At 41.7% G+C, this 19,734-nt stretch overlaps 1 protein-coding gene and 1 pseudogene across 1 annotated transcript; both read right to left on the bottom strand.

Moving 5' to 3' along the window:
- Positions 1-9,279: 9,279 nt before the first annotated feature.
- On the bottom strand, positions 9,280-9,431 carry LOC118945460 (annotated as a pseudogene).
- Positions 9,432-13,244: 3,813 nt separating this feature from the next.
- On the bottom strand, positions 13,245-18,845 carry LOC110509544 (pro-neuregulin-1, membrane-bound isoform-like). Its single transcript, XM_036968250.1, has 3 exons — positions 17,952-18,845; positions 16,319-16,519; positions 13,245-14,609 (listed from the first exon to the last, which is right to left on the bottom strand). The coding sequence occupies exons 1-3, from the start codon at positions 18,023-18,025 to the stop codon at positions 13,904-13,906; spliced, it is 981 nt and encodes a 326-aa protein (XP_036824145.1). The 5' UTR covers positions 18,026-18,845; the 3' UTR covers positions 13,245-13,903.
- Positions 18,846-19,734: the final 889 nt, after the last annotated feature.

The following is a 19,734-nucleotide window of genomic DNA, read 5'->3' as shown; positions in this document are numbered from 1 at the left end:
GTCTCGAATTAGGTGGAATACGCAAAGACTGTACAGTGTCCGTGAATTTCACCTTGCAATATCTCGTACCATCCACTATTTCCGTCCCTGGCCAAACTCTTCTTCTGATATCCGATACAGCAGCTACACCCCAGCTACGCAGTTTATACAGTATGGCGCTGTCCTCGGTATATACCGGCAGATTCATAAACGAGACGAGTTCATTTGTTATCATGTCTCTCACCATTATCTTTGTATCCTTTACCTTGAAACCATCCATTAAACACTCTTTTCCTTTTCCATCATGCATCGTGATTTCATACCTTCTTTCGCCTTTCATTCTGCACCCCACCACCTCTCCACACACATCCTTAAATTATCTTAATAATTCCATCGTCGTTACCTTGTCTTCTCCCACCAACTCCACTGCCACCGTTAATTCTTTGCCGTATTTCAAACCACCTTCAGGTCCATGTATCTTCCGTTGAGCATTGCCTTTGTCCTTGTCCATTCCGTTCATCGTTGTCATGTTGTCCGTCATTAAGAAACAAAAAATTACCCGAAAACTCACTCCCAAGCAGCAAAACTACAAGGGGGGAACAAACTAATCAAACTTAAACTTATTTGAATTCAAATCCAAAATACTATACGTCGAAAAACGAAGAAAAAAAAAAAAGCTCTCAAACAAACAATCTTGAGCAAACACTCACTCACAGCGCAATCACCTACACCTGTCTCACTTTCCAAACAGGAAGTGCTCACTTGGGACTGGTATGGCCGTAAGTAAGACAAAATCTCTTAGTACACCATATAAAGTCAAAGTGAGTCTGATAAACAGACATTGCAGCTTTAAGTTTGGGTCACTCAAAAAGTGGAAGAATTTACATATACTGTAGCCATCACTTTGTAGCACAGGTAGTTGGATGAAATACAAACAAACCTTGATTACATTTCAAAGCGAGGGCACATATTTCAGCCTTGTGGGAAAAAACAGACAAAGGGTTTTATTTCCACCATGGAAAACACACGGCCATCAGACACCAGTCCAGTTCCACTGAACAGCATTATTTCCTTTGATCAGGGTGAGGGAGCACAAAGCACACACAAGCTACATTCAGTAACAATATTCTTATTTATCCTATAAATTAAAGGCAGTTGCTCCCTGACAACAAAAGGAACATTGATCATATTAATAGGACAGTGGAGACTAGCCCATACAATATGCATTTAGTCAAATAAACATTCAGTATCAAATTATTACACAAATCAGTGTTCCTGATGAAATTATGCAAGAGCACCCCCTAGTGGACAAAAATGTATAGCACCTGGTATTCCCAGGTGGTCTCCCATGCAAGTACTAACCAAGCCCAACTCTTGCTTAGCTTCCGAGATCTGACGAGATCGGGTGTAATTTTTAAACTTTTTTATCTTTTATTATTAAAAAAACAGACAGTATTTACAACATTCAGTCAATAATAAATAAGGATGAACAATTCACCCCCTTACAGAATCAAAAAGATCAAAGAAAATAAAAACAATTAAAATCACAATCATCCACAAAAACCAATTAATAGTTAAGCACAAGTTTTCCATTTGATAAAATTCCAATAAAACTCCCCCACACAAACAGTTTTTCAAAATTACCTCTACCATATCAATATATTATCTCTATATCTTTCTCTAAAATACCATTTTCTACTCATAATGCCCTAAATTTCTCATTAATCTTATAGCATCTTGCATGACTCTTGAAAACTTTACTTTTCCCACTTAAAACGAAAATAAACAACCTCCTCCACTCCACCCCACTAGAAATCTATTCTCCCCAATGTTTCACTAAAAGCCCCTTTAAAAACTCCTGAAAATCTTTCAACCTGCTACATTCAACAAAAAGTGCATACAATTTTCCAACCCCACAAATATCACATTCTCTTTTAATATCCCTATTTATTTGATGCAAACCAACATTAGTAAAAATCCTATTATGTTTAAATTTAATATCATTATCTTCAAATTTTATAGAATTATATTTTAAATTTACATTCTTCCATATTGATTTCACATCCATATTTACAAACACAGACCAAACTTTTCCCGAAGCAGGATCTTTTATCTCTTTTAAAATACATTTCTATAAACCATTTTAACTTTTAAACCTGACATATCATGGTTCTCCCCATTACTTTCATAAAATAATACCGGTAAACCCCTAGCTCTTTTAACCACCTCTTTATTTATTAAAACAACCCACTTCCCAGGAATACATCCTAATATTTTCTTGTAATTATTCTCCTCAGTAGTTTTACTTATCTCTTCATCTATTTCAACCACATTATCATATATTGCCTGAAATGGAAGGAACCCAGGAATGACCTCATATGCTATGTCACCTATGTGCCTCATCCCAGCCCTCACAAAATATTTACAAAACAAGGTCATATTATTACACTTTTTATCTTTGGATTAAAAAATATTGGCTGATTTAAAATATTTTCTAAAATAGTACATTCATAATAAATCTTTGGTTAAAACTGCCCCCAAGCCTCAAACACTTCTCTATAAAACACCCTCCCCACCTCTTGCAAAAACTCTTTAAAAAACCTTTTCCACCCATAATCCAATTCACCAAATAAATATTTTTGTACCATTTTAACTCTAATTGCTGTTTTCCTTACACTTAAATCTACCAACTTTAAACCCCTGTCCTCATAACCTGCAATCAATGTTTTAAAAGCTATTTTCGCACCCTTCCCATCCCATAAAGAATCAACTTGTTCAAATCTTGTTCATTTCAGATAAAACCCATTCTGGCATATCTAAAACATAAATAAAAATTGACATCAACAAGGAATTTATCACAATGACTTTCCCTTTTAACTTCAAAGACCTCCCCCTCTACATATTTACTACCTTCCTAACTTTATTTATCACACCACTCCATGTCAAATCCCTAGCTTCCTTTTCGTTCACCCCTAAAAACACTCCTAACACCTTAAAATAATCTTTTACCACCTTAAAAGTAAAATTCCCTTCAGTAATCTTCCCAATATACATTACAACTGACTTCTCCATGTTAACCTTTGCACCTGATGCTTGTCCATATACTTTAAAACACTCCATCACCCTTTTTACACTTCCCTCATCTCTAACTGTTATAGTGGTATCATCTGCATATTGATGAATCAAACTAAAACCTTCTTGTGGAGTCTGTACACAATTTATAAGATCTTTTTTTTAAAATGCTGCTAAAGGTTCTACCGATAAAACAAATAATAAAGCTGATAAAGGGCATCCCTGTCTCACAGATCTCTCAAGATCAAAATAATCAGTTAAAACCCCATTACACTTCACCCTACTTTTTGCCTTCTTATATAATAATTTTATCCATCCTACTATTCTATTACCAAAACCATATTTATCCATTACATTAAACATAAAATCATGTTCCATCCTATCAAAAGCTTTATTTAAATCTATGATTAAAACAATTCCCCCCATCTTATCATGATTCATTTTATTTATCACATCTCTAATTGTATTAATTGTATCAGCTATATCTCTAACAGGTACACTATAATTTTGTGTAGGTGCTATAATATGATATTTTAGCTAAAATCTTATAATCCGAATTTAATAAACTAATTGGCCCTGTCACCATAGAATCTGAAACACTATTATTATCCTCCATATATTGATAAACTTCCAATAAAATAGGTGCTAAAAGACTTCCATATCTTTTATAAAACTCTGCAATTATTTAATCCACTCCAGGACTCTTTTTTAATTGTAACCCCTTGATCACATATTTTACTTCATTCACTGTTATCTTCCCATCACACATTTGTTTATCCTCTATATCAATTTGCACATCCACACTATCCAATATCTCCTTTACACACCCCTCATCCACCTCCCCTTTCTTAAATAAATCCTTTGTTTCTAATATCTCTACATGATCATTTACAACTTCACCCTTTACATTTTCAATCTCTCTAATATATGTTCTCCTCTGTTTATTCTTCTCTAAACCAAGAAAAAATGAAGTACATTTCTCCCCCTCCAAAACATACTTTGCCTTACTTCTGATAATTGCACTCTTACACTTTTCCATTTCATATTTACTCAATTGTGCTTTTAATTCCAAAAACTTTTCTATATTATAATTAGGTTCACTATCACATTTTCTAATTTCTTCATTCAATTTTGCTCTAAATTTATTTTATTCTCTTTTCATCCTAAAACTCTTCTTCTCTTCTTCTCTCTTCTGCCCCGCCCCCCTTTCGGAAAAGCTGACCACGACTCCATTTTGTTGATCCCTGCCTACAGACAGAAACTAAAACAAGAGGCTCCCACGCTGAGGTCTGTCCAACGCTGGTCCGACCAAGCTGACTTCACACTCCAAGACTGCTTCCATCACGTGGACTGGGATATGTTTCGTATTGCGTCAGATAACAATATTGACGAATACGCTGATTCGGTGTGCGAGTTCATTAGAACGTGCGTTGAAGATGTCGTTCCCATAGCAACGATTAAAACATTCCCTAACCAGAAACTGTGGATTGATGGCAGCATTCGCGTGAAACTGAAAGCGCGAACCACTGCTTTAAATCAGGGCAAGGTGTCTGGTAACATGACCGAATACAAACAGTGCAGCTATTCCCTCCGCAAGGCTATCAAACAAGCTAAGCGTCAGTACAGAGACAAAGTAGAATCTCAATTCAACGGCTCAGACACAAGAGGCATGTGGCAGGGTCTACAGTCAATCACGGACTACAGGAAGAAATCCAGCCCAGTCACGGACCAGGATGTCTTGCTCCCAGGCAGACTAAATAACTTTTTTGCCTGCTTTGAGGACAATACAGTGCCACTGACACGGCCTGCAACGAAAACATGCGGTCTCTCCTTCACTGCAGCCGAGGTGAGTGAGACATTTAAACGTGTTAACCCTCGCAAGGCTGCAGGCCCAGACGGCATCCCCAGCTGCACTCTCAGAGCATGCGTAGACCAGCTGGCCGGTGTGTTTACGGACATATTCAATCAATCCCTATACCAGTCTGCTGTTCCCACATGCTTCAAGAGGGCCACCATTGTTCCTGTTCCCAAGAAAGCTAAGGTAACTGAGCTAAACGACTAGCGCCCCGTAGCACTCACTTCCGTCATCATGAAGTGCTTTGAGAGACTAGTCAAGGACCATATCACCTCCACCCTACCTGACACCCTAGACCCACTCCAATTTGCTTACCGCCCAAATAGGTCCACAGACGATGCAATCTCAACCAAACTGCCCTAACCCATCTGGACAAGAGGAATACCTATGTGAGAATGCTGTTCATTGACTACAGCTCGGCATTCAACACCACAGTACCCTCCAAGCTCGTCATCAAGCTCGAGACCATGGGTCTCGACCCCGCCCTGTGCAACTGGGTACTGGACTTCCTGACGGAATGCCCCCAGGTGGTGAGGGTAGGCAACAACATCTCCTCCCCGCTGATCCTCAACACTGGTGCGTTCTGAGCCCTCTCCTGTACTCCCTGTTCACCCACGACTGTGTGGCCACGCACGCCTCCAACTCAATCATCAAGTTTGCGGACGACACAACAGTGGTAGGCTTGATTACCAACAACGACGAGACGGCCTACAGGGAGGAGGTGAGGGCCCTCGGAGTGTGGTGTCAGGAAAATAACCTCACACTCAACGTCAACAAAACTAAGGAGATGATTGTGGACTTCAGGAAACAGCAGAGGGAACACCCCCCTATCCACATCGATGGAACAGTAGTGGAGAGGGTAGCAAGTTTTAAGTTCCTCGGCATACACATCACAGACAAACTGAATTGGTCCACTCACACAAACAGCATTGTGAAGAAGGCGCAGCAGCACCTCTTCAACCTCAGGAGGCTGAAGAAATTCGGCTTGTCACCAAAAGCACTCACAAACTTCTACAGATGCACAATTGAGAGCAATTGTATCACCGCCTGGTACGGCAACTGCTCCGCCCTCAACCGTAAGGCTCTCCAGAGGGTAGTGAGGTCTGCACAACGCATCACCGGGGGCAAACTACCTGCCCTCCAGGACACCTACACCACCCGATGTCACAGGAAGGCCATAAAGATCATCAAGGACATCAACCACCCGAGCCACTGCCTGTTCACCCCGCTATCATCCAGAAGGCGAGGTCAGTACAGGTGCATCAAAGCTGGGACCGAGACACTGAAAAACAGCTTCTATCTCAAGGCCATCAGACTGTTAAACAGCCACCACTAACATTGAGTGGCTGCTGCCAACACACTGACACTGACTCAACTCCAGCCACTTTAATAATGGGAATTGATGGGAAATTATGTAAATATATCACTAGCCACTTTAAACAATGCTACCTTATATAATGTTACTTACCCTACATTATTCATCTCATATGCATACGTATATACTGTACTCTATATCATCGACTGTATTCTTATGTAATACATGTATCACTAGCCACTTTAACTATGCCACTTTGTTTACATACTCATCTCATATGTATATACTGTGCTCGATACCATCTACTGTATCTTGCCTATGCTGCTCTGTACCATCACTCATTCATATATCCTTATGTACATATTCTTTATCCCCTTACACTGTGTACAAGACAGTAGTTTTGGAATTGTTAGTTAGATTACTTGTTATTACTGCATTGTCGGAACTAGAAGCACAAGCATTTCGCTACACTCGCATTAACATCTGCTAACCATGTGTATGTGACAAATAAAATTTGATTTGATTTCCTTGCATATCTGATAGTAAATACTTTTTATTTTTTCCCCAGCATTTTCCCACCAACAACACTTATCATTTCCTTTATGCTTATCTTCCATTTCATATTCTATCAATGCTTTAAGTTGTTTACCATATTCCTCATCTCCCAAATACCCTGCATTCATACACCATGTTCCACCTTCTGTTCTTCCCTTATCTTAACCCACTGAAAATGTTTACACTGCATGATCACTAAAAGTTGTAAAAACATACTTTATAACTTTCATAAAAGTCCCGAAGCCTTCTCTTACCAACACCAAATCTATCCTTGTTTGTTTTAATTCACCTAACACCACCTGCCTTCTAGAAAATTATCTTTTGTCTGGATTTTCATCCCTCCATACATCTATAATTCCTTTTTCTAACAATAACTTCTTTAAAACCTCCCTAGATGAATCACTTCTAAAAGTAGCCCCTCTCGTCATATTAAGTCTGCCCATTTTAACATTAAAATCCCCAACCACTATACAATTTCCCTCACACCATTTTCCTAATTCTATAAATAAATCCTTCTGCTCTATTTCATGATTAGGCGCATAAACATTCATTCTAAAAACCATACTCATATATTCAAAATCTAAAATTAACATCCTCCCATTACTATCAGCATGTATATGTTTTACAGTTTCCACCACATCCTTTCTCAGCAAATTCCCCCTACCGTTGTTTACAAAAATAACATCTCTCCATATTTGTTTTACTTCTAATGTACGGTCAATGTCCCAGTGTGTCTCTTGTAGACACAAAATATCCAAATTCTTCATCTTAACTATATTTTTCCATTTTCCATAAACCATTAGCATTTACTGACATGAAATTAACTATTTCAATAAATAAGAGATAAAACATATATTCTCATTGTCCTCTACCTGTTTTCTCCCTCTGCCGTCCTTTTTCACATCTGCCGCTTTCCTCTTCCTGTAGCCTTCCCTTGTTCTATCTTTTCAATATCTTCTGAATCAGAAATAGACTCCAATTCCATTTCTTCCAACCAACTCATTTTATTTTGTCCCGTATCTTTTGTATTCCCTGTATCCATTTCATTCTATTGTATAGTTGTCAGTAACAAACTCCCCTCCATTTCACTACGTCCCGAGGTACTCACATGGGCTGACCTTCCCCCCCAATACCTATGAGTCACCAGTGCTTCCAATCAGCCCAATCTTTCCCTCTTGAAAGCTCCCTCTTCGTATCTCAGAATCCATACTGCTCCCGATATCATCCGGCCTCTGCTCCATCTTCTCCCCCATTCCTCTCTCCTCCTCTCCACCCTCCTCCACGTCCTCTTCTCCATCTTCTTATTCTGCTCGCGGTGATACAACTGCTTCACTAAAAAGGTCCTGACTCCCTCCACAGCCAAAACCTCTCCACAATTGCACTCACCCACTCTCATTCGGCATCCTCTGCAAAATTCCCTTTCCTTCCCGCCAATACATTTCCTTACATAGAGTCCTTGCTTCCTGCACTTAAAGCATTTAAATTCAGGGCAGTCCTTCAAGATGTGTCCAGGTTGAATACATTGCCTACAAACCCTGACCTGCTTATCATGAATGACACAAAAGTACTCTCAACCTTCCAGTGTGTCAAATTTAGTAGAATACAGCAATGATTGCACAGTGTCAGTGAATTTAACTTTACAGTAATGAGTACCATCCACTATATCCGTCCCTGGCCAAACTCTCCTCCTGATATCCGAGACTGCAGCTACATCCCAGCTACGTAGCTTGTCTAGTATAGCGCTGTCCTCTAGAAATACAGGAAGATTCATAAAAGAGACTGAGTTCATTAGTTACCCTATCTCTCGCCATAATTCTTGTGTCCTTTATCATGAAGCCATCCATTATACGCTCCTTCCCTTTTCCATTGCTCATTGTAATCTCGTACTAATCATCGTCGTCACCTTTTCTTCTGCCAACGTTAATTCTTTGCCGTATTTCTTTACTCCTTCATCTCCATGTTTCTTCCTTTGATCATTTTCTTTGTCCTTGTCCATTCTGTTTGTCGTTGCCATGTTGTCCGCCATCACTTTGTAGCACAGATAGTTGGATGAAATACAAATAAACCTTGCTAAAAGTTTCCTATGCAGCTATCCTACAAGCCAGAATACATACACAAAAGCTCTGAATGTAGAAAACCTATTTCATTGTTCTGTGCTAAGGAGGAGCACATGTAAGGACAATTTCATATTGTAAGCGCATGGGGCATGTACGACACGTCATGAGCAGGGGAGGGAGGGGGGGGGGGGGTCAGAGCGGCTTCTCAACTATCTCTTGATTGAAGTACCAGCGTGGCAGAAATACCATGCTACATTTCGCAAAATTATGTTTCCACAAAATATCAACAATGTTTTGCTACAAACAAATGTTTCCATCTTTCAATTAAGTGTAACATTGGTCCACAAAGTCTCTTTCACACCTGATTTCAAAGATCTTCATAAGCACGGTCAGTTGACTCATCCTCAAGCTTGACGCCAAGCAACGGTTTATCATTAAACAAGACTTGGGGGAGAGCGCAAATGCAGTCCCCCACTACCAGAAACTAGGCAATCTTTGGGAAATTTGCAGGGGTCAGCACAGCCGAAGTGCAATGGCTGAGCCTCGCCCTGGGTGACCCGCCCTCTTGATCACGGTATCTCCCTTGCCAGGTAAGTATGAGTTGTACACATCGGTGGAGGGCAAGTCTTTCCAGTGCCAATATTTTTGGTTGATGGTAACCACTTTGTGTTCTGATAATATCACATCGACCTGCGTAAATTCCCTTTTAGGAACGCACTTACAGACAGAGCAGTGAAAAAGTTGTTAATTTTGTTTACTAGATTATATCAGTGAACCACTAGGTTCCCATAATGCACTGAAATAATCACCAATGACTTTTTAATATCTTAACCCCCCTAGTCTCTCCCCTGTGTGCTGCCCTTCTGGCAGCTTTATGGGACTTGTACAGCTGGTGAGCAATCAGCCCTTGATTACTCACCAATCCCCAATCAGCCCCAATTAGTCCTGGCGGAAGAGCACATCGAGGCCTGGCACTTCCAGTAGATGGAGCCACCGCCTCATGATGTATACTCTGTCTGTCACCAGGCCTCAACGAGTCTCCCCCTGATGGCTGACTTGCTGTACGCCACAAAACATTTATTTAAACTTATTTAATCAAAGAGCAGTTGAGGACAAGGCTGATGAAGTTGTTGATGTCTGGCACCCTGGCAGCATGGGATTGGTGCCCACAGCAAAGTAATTTCCCTAATAAACTCAGCAAAAAAATAAACGTCCCTTTTTCAGGACCCTGTCTTTCAAAGATAAATCGTATAAATCCAAATAACTTCACAGATCTTCATTGTAAAGGGTTTAAACACTGTTTCCCATGGTTTTCAATGAACCATAAACAATTAATGAACCTGTGGAACGGTCGTTAAGACACAAACAGAGGGCAATTAAGGTCACAGTTATGAAAACTTATGACACTAAGTTCCTAAAATGATCCTCTCTTCCTAAAATTATCCGCCGCCATTATTGCAACCCCTATCACTAGTCTGTTCAACCTCTCTTTCGTATCGTCTGAGATTCCTAAAGATTGGAAAGCGGCCGCGGTCATTCCCCTCTTCAAAGGGGGAGACACACTAGAACCAAATTGCTGCAGACCTATATCCATCCTGCCCTGTCTTTCTAAAGTCTTCAAAAGCCAAGTGAACAAACAGATCCCCGACCATTTCGAATCCCATCGTACCTTCTCCGCTATGCAATCTGGTTTCCGAGCTAGTCACGGGTGCTCCTCAGTCAGGCTCAAGGTCCTAAACGATATCATAACCACCATCAATTAAAGACAGTACAGTGCAGCCATCTTCATCAACCTGGCCAAGACTTTTGACTCTGTCAATCACCGTATTCTTATCGGCAGACTCAACAGCCTTGTTTTCTCAAATGACTGACTTGCCTGGTTCACTAACTACTTCTCAGATAGAGTTCAGTGTGTCAAATCGGAGTGCCTGTTGTCAGGACCTCTGGCAGTCTCTATGGGGGTGCCCCAGGGTTCCAATCTCGGGCAGACTCTTTTCTCTGTATATATCAATGATGTCGCTCTTGCTGCGGGTGATTCTTTGATCCACCTCTACGCAGACAACACCATAATGTATACATTTGGCCCTTCTTTGGACACTGTGTTAACAAACCTCCATACGAGATTCAATGCCATTACAACACTCCTTCCGTGGCCTCCAACTGCTCTGAAATGCTAGTAAAACTAAATGCATGCTCTTCAACCGATTGCTGCCCACACCCGCCTGCCCGACTAGCATCACTACTCTGGATGGTTCTGGATTGTTCTGACAACAATAAATACCTATGTGTCTAGCTGGACTGTAAACTCCTTCTAGACACATATTAAGCATCTCCAATCAAAAATTAAATCTAGAATCGGCTTCCTATTTTGCAACAAAGCCTCCTTCACTCATGCTGCCAAACATACCCTTGTAAAACTGACTATCCTTCCGATCCTCGACGATGTCATTTACAAAATAGCCTCCAACACTTTACTCAGCAAATTGGATGCAGTCTATCACAGTGCCATCCGTTTTGTCGCCAACGGAACATATACTACCCACCACTGCGACCTGAATACTCTCATTGGCTGGTCCTCGCTACATATTCGTCGCCAAACCCACTGGGTCCATGTCATCTATAATGCTTTGCAAGGTAAAGCTCCGCCTTATCTCAGCTCATTGGTCACCATAGCAACACCCACCCGTAGCATGCGCTCCAGCAGGTATATTGCACTGGTCACCCCCAAAGCCAACACCCCCTTTGGCCGCCTTTCCTTCCAGTTCTCTGTTGCCAATGACTGGTTCGAATTGCCAAAATCACTGAAGTTGGAGACTTATATCTCCCTCACTAACTTTAAGCATCAACTGTCAGAGCAGTTTACCTATTGCTGCAGCTGTACATAGCCCATCTGTAAATAGACCATCCAACCAACTACCTACCTCATCCCTTATTTGTTTTTCTGCTCTTTTGCACACCACTATTTCTACTTGCACATCCTCATCTGCACATCTATCACTCCAGTGCTAATTTCTCAATTGTAATTACTTTGCCACTATGGCCTATTTATTGCCTTACCTCCTTCATTTGCACACACTGGATACAGATTTTTCTATTGTGTTATTGACTGTACGTTTTTTTTCCCCATGTGTAACTCTGTGTTGTTTTTGTTGCACTGCTTTGCTTTATCTTGGCCAGGTCGAGGTGGAAATGAGAACTTGTTCTCAACAGGCCAACCTGGTTAAATAAAGGTGAAATAAATAAAGAGGCCTTTCTACTGACTCTGAAAAACACCAAAAGAAATATGCCCAGGGTCCCTGCTCATCTGCGTGAACATGCCTTAGGCATGCTGCAAGGAGGCATGAGGACTGCAGATGTGGCCAGGGCAATATATTGCAATGTCCATACTGTGCGACGCCTAAGACAGTGCTACAGGGAGACAGGACAGACAGCTGGTCATCCTCACAGTGGCAGACCACGTGTAAAAACACCTGCACAGGATCTGTACATCCGAACATCACACTTGCGCGACAGGTACAGGATGGCAACAACTGCCCGAGGTACACCAGGAACGCACAATCCCTCCATCAGTGCTCAGACTGTCCGCAATAGGCTGAGAGAGGTTGGACTGAGGGCTTGTAGGCATGTTGTAAGGAAGGTCCTCTCCAGACATCACCGGCAACAACATCACCTATGGGCACAAACCCACCGTCGCTGGACCAGACAGGACTGGCAAAAAGTGCTGTTTACTGACGAGTAGCAGTTTTGTCTCTCCAGGGGTGATGGTCAGATTTGCGTTTATCGTCAAAGGAAGCCTGTACACTGGAGCGGGATCGATTTGGAGGGGCAGGATCCATCATGGTCTGGGGGTGGTGTGTCACAGCATCATCGGACTGAGCTTGTTGTCAGTGCAGGCAATCTCAACGCTGTGCGTTACAGGGAAGATATCCTCCTCCCTCATGTGGTACCCTTCCTGCAGGCTCACCCTGACATGTCCCTCCTCAATCCCATTGAGCATGTTTGGGACCTGTTGGATCGGAGGGTGAGGGTTAGGGCCATTCCCCCCAGAAATGTCTGGGAACTTGCAGGTGCCTTGGTGGAAGAGTGGGGTAACATCTCACAGCAAGAACGGGCAAATCTGGTGCAGTCCATGAGGAGGAGATGCACTGCAGTACTTAATGCAGCTAGTGGCCACACCAGATACTGACTTAATTTTGATTTTGACCCCTCTTTGTTCAGGGACACATTATTCCATTTCTGTTAGTCACATGTCTGTGGAAATTGTTCAGTTTGTGTCTCAGTTGTTGAATCTTGTTATGTTCATACAAATATTTAATCATGTTAATCAGATTACACATTCAATATTCTTCCAGGTCATTGACTTGGTAATTAATGTGTTATTAGCTAACAGGCCAAGAAAAGCATAAAAAAATACTAAATAATACATTTTATTTTACCATTTGAGTCAACCAAAAGTGAGTATGGAAATCTTGAAATAGTGTATAAAATGTTGGTGCTGTGTTAGGTGAACACTAAATACTTTGTTGTATGCACCTCTGTAAGTAGACTATGACTGCATTCATGTAAATGGGGAGAAATGACATGCACTTGAACACATAAGCAATATCGCAGATTCAGTAGAATACCATTGTATTGAGCTTACAGTGAGTAGTTCATACAGGTATATAGGTAATCCATAGTGCTGGTGGATTCTTTTGTTTTAAGGGTCAGGTAGAAACGCCAACAGCGAGAAGAAAATTATGAATATATGGACCAGAGTCATGATGCAGTTCCCTTAAGCACATCAAATGGAAATTAAAGGCACCATTAATATTTTTCTCCATTGAAATACTCTGAACCATTGGTATATAGTAGTGTATATGGCACTTTCTTTCATGACATGAGCATGTTTGTACACATTTCTATTTATTTATAAAATACTTTATTCACTACTTTGCTAAAATAAACGTTGTCTTTCTTTCTTTTTTTTTGCAAATATTTAATTTATAGAAAATAAAAGTTTAGTAGTGACTATTATTTATTTTTGAAGTATTTTAAGTATTTTTCTAAGCAATATTTACATTTTTGACATTATACAGCAATTGGATCTTGGTTGGCGATGATGCTGGATAACCTGGCTTGCAGGTCATCCTGTGGGGAGAGTCGGAGTGCTGGGTAAGTTCTGCAGCTGTCTGTGAGTGGCTCCACACCTGCAGCCATGTAATCCTGTAAACTCAGGAAGGGCGTGTCCTCTCCCACGCAACAGTCCTCCTCCGTGTCGCTCTCCGAGCTGCTCCTCGCCGTACTGCTGACTCGGTCGTTGGACTCCGTTTTGTGGCCCGCCATGTGGCCATTGGGCTTTGTGCTATTGGCACAGCGGCCATTGTTGTTGTTTGTGAGTTTTTTAGGGAGGCTTTGCGGGGGAACGGTTGGTACCACAACCGTGGCGGCGACCGCCTCGTACTCCTGCGTTGTCTCGTAGTTGTCGTTCTCGACCATCCTCAGCGGGCTGGGCGGGGGGCTGTGGGCCTTATGGCCATAGTTGTAGTGGGCACAGTTCCTTTTGGACTGGCTGTGGTGGTGGTCGGGGCGCGGCGGCTTGTCACGGGGCCACAGCGTGGTGGTGAACAGCAGGGGGTCCTCCTCTTCGCCAGTGGGGCTGACTGCCACCGAGGGGACTGAGGTGGCCAGGCTGGACAGTGGGGCCGAGATCTCAGAAGGAGGGGAGGCCGGGGTCACGGGAGAGAGCAACTCCACAGGAGACAGGCGCGTTGAGGTGGTCATTGCTGATGCATACCTGACAGACAGGACCAAAAGAGAAGCCACTATCAATTAGGAACATAAAAGTGAGAACACACAACTGTATGCATGGACACCACTTGAATCCTTATTAGGGACACATGCTTTTTAGCTAAAATAACTAAATCCATAGCATTACATTTTGTTCCCTATAGGTACAGTCAAATCCTCAAGTGCACATCCGATGAGCGTAGGCTCCTTTACTGAAGTGCAGTGCAATTCACCAGTCTCCACTCAAATACTTTATTTTTTACATTCCTCTACTCTTGTTCAGGATACACATTCATTCCCGATCCATTTCATCAAGCAGGTATAGAACTGTATAGGCCTTTCTCTTAGTATGTGTGGGGAGGACAGAGACACAGATGTGAAGAACACTGGAGCATTTGTCTCCGTCTGCCCCAGCCAGTCATTAGAGTTATGTGCACAGATGGGTTCTCTCTGACTCAGTGTGGCCTGTGACCTTTGCTGCACAGCTCGACTGACAACACGGTTACACCTGCGCTCATCAGCACCACATTGGTTTACTAATGAGGATTTATGAAGTCATCATTGTCCATTAGGTTTGATCTAGGAGGGACTGTTTGTGAAGTCTAAATATAGGTGTAATGTGTGCTCCATCTCCGGCCTCTAGGTCACCAGGCTGCTCATTATGGCGCACACCTGTCACCAGCGTTACTCGCACCTGCACATCATCAGACTCACCTGGACTCCATCACCTTCCTGATTATCTTCCCTACATATTTCACTCCCTTTGGTTCCCTCCCCAGGTGTAATTGTTTCTGTTTCCTGTCTGTGCATTGTTCGTGTTTCAAATCAAATCAAATGTATTTATGAAGCCTTTCGTACATCAGCTGATATCTCAAAGTGCTGTACAGAAACCCAGCCTAAAACCCCAAACAGCAAGCAATGCATGTGTAGAAGCACGGTGGCTAGGAAAAACTCCCTAGAAAGGCCAGAACCTAGGAAGAAACCTAGAGAGGAACCAGGCTATGTGGGGTGGCCAGTCCTCTTCTGGCTGTGCCGGGTGGAGATTATAACAGAACATGGCCAATATGTTCAAATGTTCATAAATGACCAGCATGGTCAAATAATAATAATCACAGTAGTTGTAGAGGGTGCAGCAAGTCAGTACCTCAGGAGTAAATTTCAGTTGGCTTTCCATAGCCGATCATTAAGAGTATCTCTACTACTCCTGCTGTCTCTAGAGAGTTGAAAACAGCAGGTCTGGGACAGGTAGCACGTCCAGTGAACAGGTCAGGATTCCATAGCTGCAGGCAGGCACATTAGTTTCTTGTTTTACATTATGTTGTGTTTATTTATCGAAACACTCCCTGAACTTGCTTCCGGACTCTCAGTGCACATCGTTACAATAGGACAGCTCATAGGAAACCTCTAATAATTAAAAAATAACTATTTCATTCAGAAGAAAGAAAATGATAGCATGGCAATGGAAATACCACAAATCTTGGATTAAATCTTGGTGATATATAAAATGAATGTTATTCCCTAAACATGATATCAAGTATAATCTCTAAAATATACCTTATTCTTAAATGGATATCTCTATTTAACTCAGTGTCTGCCACTTCTTAATGACCTATCATTAGTCACAAACCCTCAATTAGTTGTATGGGCTGAAGGGAGGTTATTGTGTGTAAAGCAGCACGTAGCACCATTAGCTACATTAGGGCATCTTTCTCCTACCTGTCTCTGAACAGCGAGTCCCTGGAGGAGTCTGGCGTGTCTCGGGTGTTCTTTAGGTAGACACTCAGGTCTCTGGCGCCGCCCGTGGCGTCCAAACGACCCCGGTGGATGGGCGTGGCGTGCCGGCTGTTCTCCATTGATGACATCACCAAGACAGAGCAGCTGTGAGATGAGGCACTCTCGCTGTGGCAGTTGCTCCAGCTGAGGGGAGACAGAGGAGAATGAAGAGGGTAGACAGAAGAGGGGAATTAATTGCTTCTCTTAAATGATGCATAACACTGGCTGCTTCAGACCCTGATGTAAGCTGTAAACACGTTAAAACATGTCTATTGCAAACCTGGGTTCAAATACTTTTAGAAATCATTTCAAATACTCCAGCTGGGCTTGATTGAGCTTGCCCGGCTTAATGGACCAATAAAATAGTCCCAAATCTGCTATAACTGCCGTTCTTACACTCCAAGCAGGCTAGAACAAAACCACAAAAGTATTTAAAGGATTCAAATAGCACTTAAAGTAGTTTGCAATATCAGTGGGCTTTGTGATGAATATCAGTGGGCTTTGTGATGAATATCAGTGGGCTTTGTGATGAATATCAGTGGGCTTTGTGATGAATATCAGTGGGCTTTGTGATTCATCTGATTCAATAAATGAAGGAGCAGAGCTGGCTTTTTTCCCCAAAATGTAATTTAAGGTGCCCCAAAGCTTTTTACTATCATTCTTTATATTGTCTCATGGTGTAGTTTATTTTCATTTTTATTTAGTTTCGTCACATGATTTCTTAATTTGAAGTACATTTGCCAATCAGTTTGGCTGCCAGTCTTAATTGCCATACCTTTTGCCTCATCCCCCTCAACCATACAATTTTTCAAGTCCTCATCAATTCAAGGGGATTTAACAGTTTGTATAGTCATTTTCTTAATGGGTGCATGCTTATTAGTAACTGGAATAAGTAGTTTCATAAATGTGTCACGTGCAGCGGCTGGTTGCTTCTCATTACACGCCACAGACCAGCAAATATTCTTTACACCATCAACATATGAATCACTAAAAAACATATTTTATCGCCTCTTATAAACTATATTAGGCCCAGCCTTTGGAACTTTTGTTTTCCTAGATATTGCTACTATATTGTGATCGCTACATTCCATGGATCTGGATATTGCTTTGGAGCAAATTTCTGCAGTATTAGTAAAGATGTGATAAATACATGTTGATGATTTAATCCATGTGCTGTTTAAATTCAAGGTCAGAATACGCATGGAGAGAAAAGATCATAAAGAGATCATTACGTTCAATTTACGTGCCTTAACTGGGGTCGGAATTCCCCCCAATGTGAATTCATTGCTTTTCAAACCCCTGACATAAACGGAGAGGATAGAGGAAAGGAGGAAAAGTGGGGTTGGCTGGGGTGAAATGAGAAGGATTAGGATAGAGTAGAGAGGCTGTAATGCATGTTGACAGTTATGACAGATTGACGGAAATGAACAGAACATTAGGACTTTATCTTTGACACATTATTACAGTATCTTCTTAGAGCTATTGCTCATCTCTTTTTAAAAGCGGACGACTTTCACAGATGGGAGGAGAGGAAGGAAAGGAAAAAGGAAAGGTAGGTAGGATTGTACAGGATTACCTTTGACTGGAGGTGTGGGTGACCGTTGTCGATTGATGCACTGATGATGTGTACTGGCTCGTGGAGAAAGACATTTCCGTTTCCTTCACGAGTAGATGCTGTGTGGGCAATGCATTTTTAGACACAAATTGCTATAAGAAGGGAAACAATCAAAAGAAGCGTCAATAGTAAGGCCATGAAATCACGTTCACATTATGAAACGTGCAGTACCTGTAGCTCTATGTACTCTGAAACAAGTCAACAAAAAATATATGCAATGCCTTAAGAAAGTATTCAAACCCTTTGACTTTTTCCACATTTTGTTGTTTTATAGCCTGAATTTAAAATGGAATAAATTGAGATTGTGTCACTGGCCAACACACACAACAGCCCATAATGTCAACGTTGAATAATTTTTTTCGAAAGGAAGGAAATCTCTCAGGGATTTCACCATGAGGCCAGTGGTCACTTTAAAACAGTTACAGAGTTTAATGGCTGTGATAGGAGAAAACTGAGGATGGATCAACAACATTATAGTTACTCCAAAATACTAACCTAAATGACAGGATGAAAAGGAAGCCTGTACAGAATAAAAATATTCCAAAACATGCATCCTGTTTGCAATAAGGCACTAAAGTTAAACTGCAATAAATGTGGCATAGAAATTAACTTTATGTCCTGAATACAAAGCGTTATGTTTAGGGCAAATCCAACACAAAACATCACTGACTACCACTGCATCATGTTATGGGTATGCTTGTCATCGGCAAGGACTAGGGAGTTTTTTAAGGATAAAACTAAATGGAATAGGGCTAAGCACAGGCACAATTCTAGTGGAAAACCTGGTTCAGTCTGCTTTCCAACAGACACTGGGAGATAAATTCACCTTTCAGCAGGACAATAACCTAAAACAAAAGGCCAAATATACACTGGAGTTGCTTCCCAAGATGACATTGAATGTTCCTGAGTGGCCTAGTTACAATTTTGACTTAAATCTATGGCAAGACTTGAAAATGGCCGTCTAGACATAATCAACAACCAACTTGACAGAGCATGTAGAATATATTTTTTTTATAATGTACCAATATTGTACAATCCAGGTGTGCAAATATTGTTATCCACAGCTCTGACAAATTGAAAACCATAGTCATTGGCGACTCCATTACCCGCAGTTATAGACTTAAAAGAATCATCCAGTGATCATACACTGTCTACCAGGGGGCAGGGCTACTGACATTAAGGATAATCTGAAGATGTGCTGGTTAAAGATAAAACTGGCGAGTGTAGAGAGTATAGAGATATTGTTATCCACGTCGGCACCAACAATGTTAGGATGAAACAGTCAGAGGTCACCAAGCGCAGCATAGCATCAGCGTGTAAATCAGCTAGAAAGATGTGTTGGCATTGAGTAATTGTCTCTGGCCCCCTCCCAGTTAGGGGTAGTGATGAGCTCTACAGCAGTCTCACAACTCAATCGCTGGTTGAAAACTGTTTTCTGCCCCTCCCAAAAGATAGAATTTGTAGATAATTGGCCCTCTTTCTGGGACTCACCCACAAACAGGACCAAGCCTGGCCTGTTGAGGAGTGACGGACTCCATCCTAGCTGGAAGGGTGCTCTCATCTTATCTACCAACATAGACAGGGCTCTAACTCCCCTAGTTCCACAATGAAATAGGGTGCAGGCCAGGCAGCAGGCTGTTAGCCAGCCTGCCAGCTTAGTGGAGTCTGCCACTAGCACAGTCACTGTAGTCAGCTCAGCTATCCCCATTGAGACCATATCTGTGCCTCGACCTAGGTTGGGCAA

This window comes from Oncorhynchus mykiss, chromosome Y (assembly GCF_013265735.2).
Source record: "Oncorhynchus mykiss isolate Arlee chromosome Y, USDA_OmykA_1.1, whole genome shotgun sequence".
Classification (NCBI taxonomy): domain Eukaryota; kingdom Metazoa; phylum Chordata; class Actinopteri; order Salmoniformes; family Salmonidae; genus Oncorhynchus; species Oncorhynchus mykiss.
The sequence above is the reverse complement of the archived record's forward strand: the minus strand, read 5'-3'. Positions and strand labels throughout refer to the sequence as shown.

Bases quoted from the DNA above. Each gene is read 5' to 3' on its own strand.
- LOC110509544 (XM_036968250.1), bottom strand. From the start codon at position 18,025: ATGTCTTTCTCCACGAGCCAGTACACATCATCAGTGCATCAATCGACA. The intron at 16,520-17,951 runs GTAATCCTGTAC...GTCTCCCCTCAG, and splicing joins ACCCACACCTCCAGTCAAAG to CTGGAGCAACTGCCACAGCG. The intron at 14,610-16,318 runs GTAGGAGAAAGA...CCTGTCTGTCAG, and splicing joins GACTCGCTGTTCAGAGACAG to GTATGCATCAGCAATGACCA.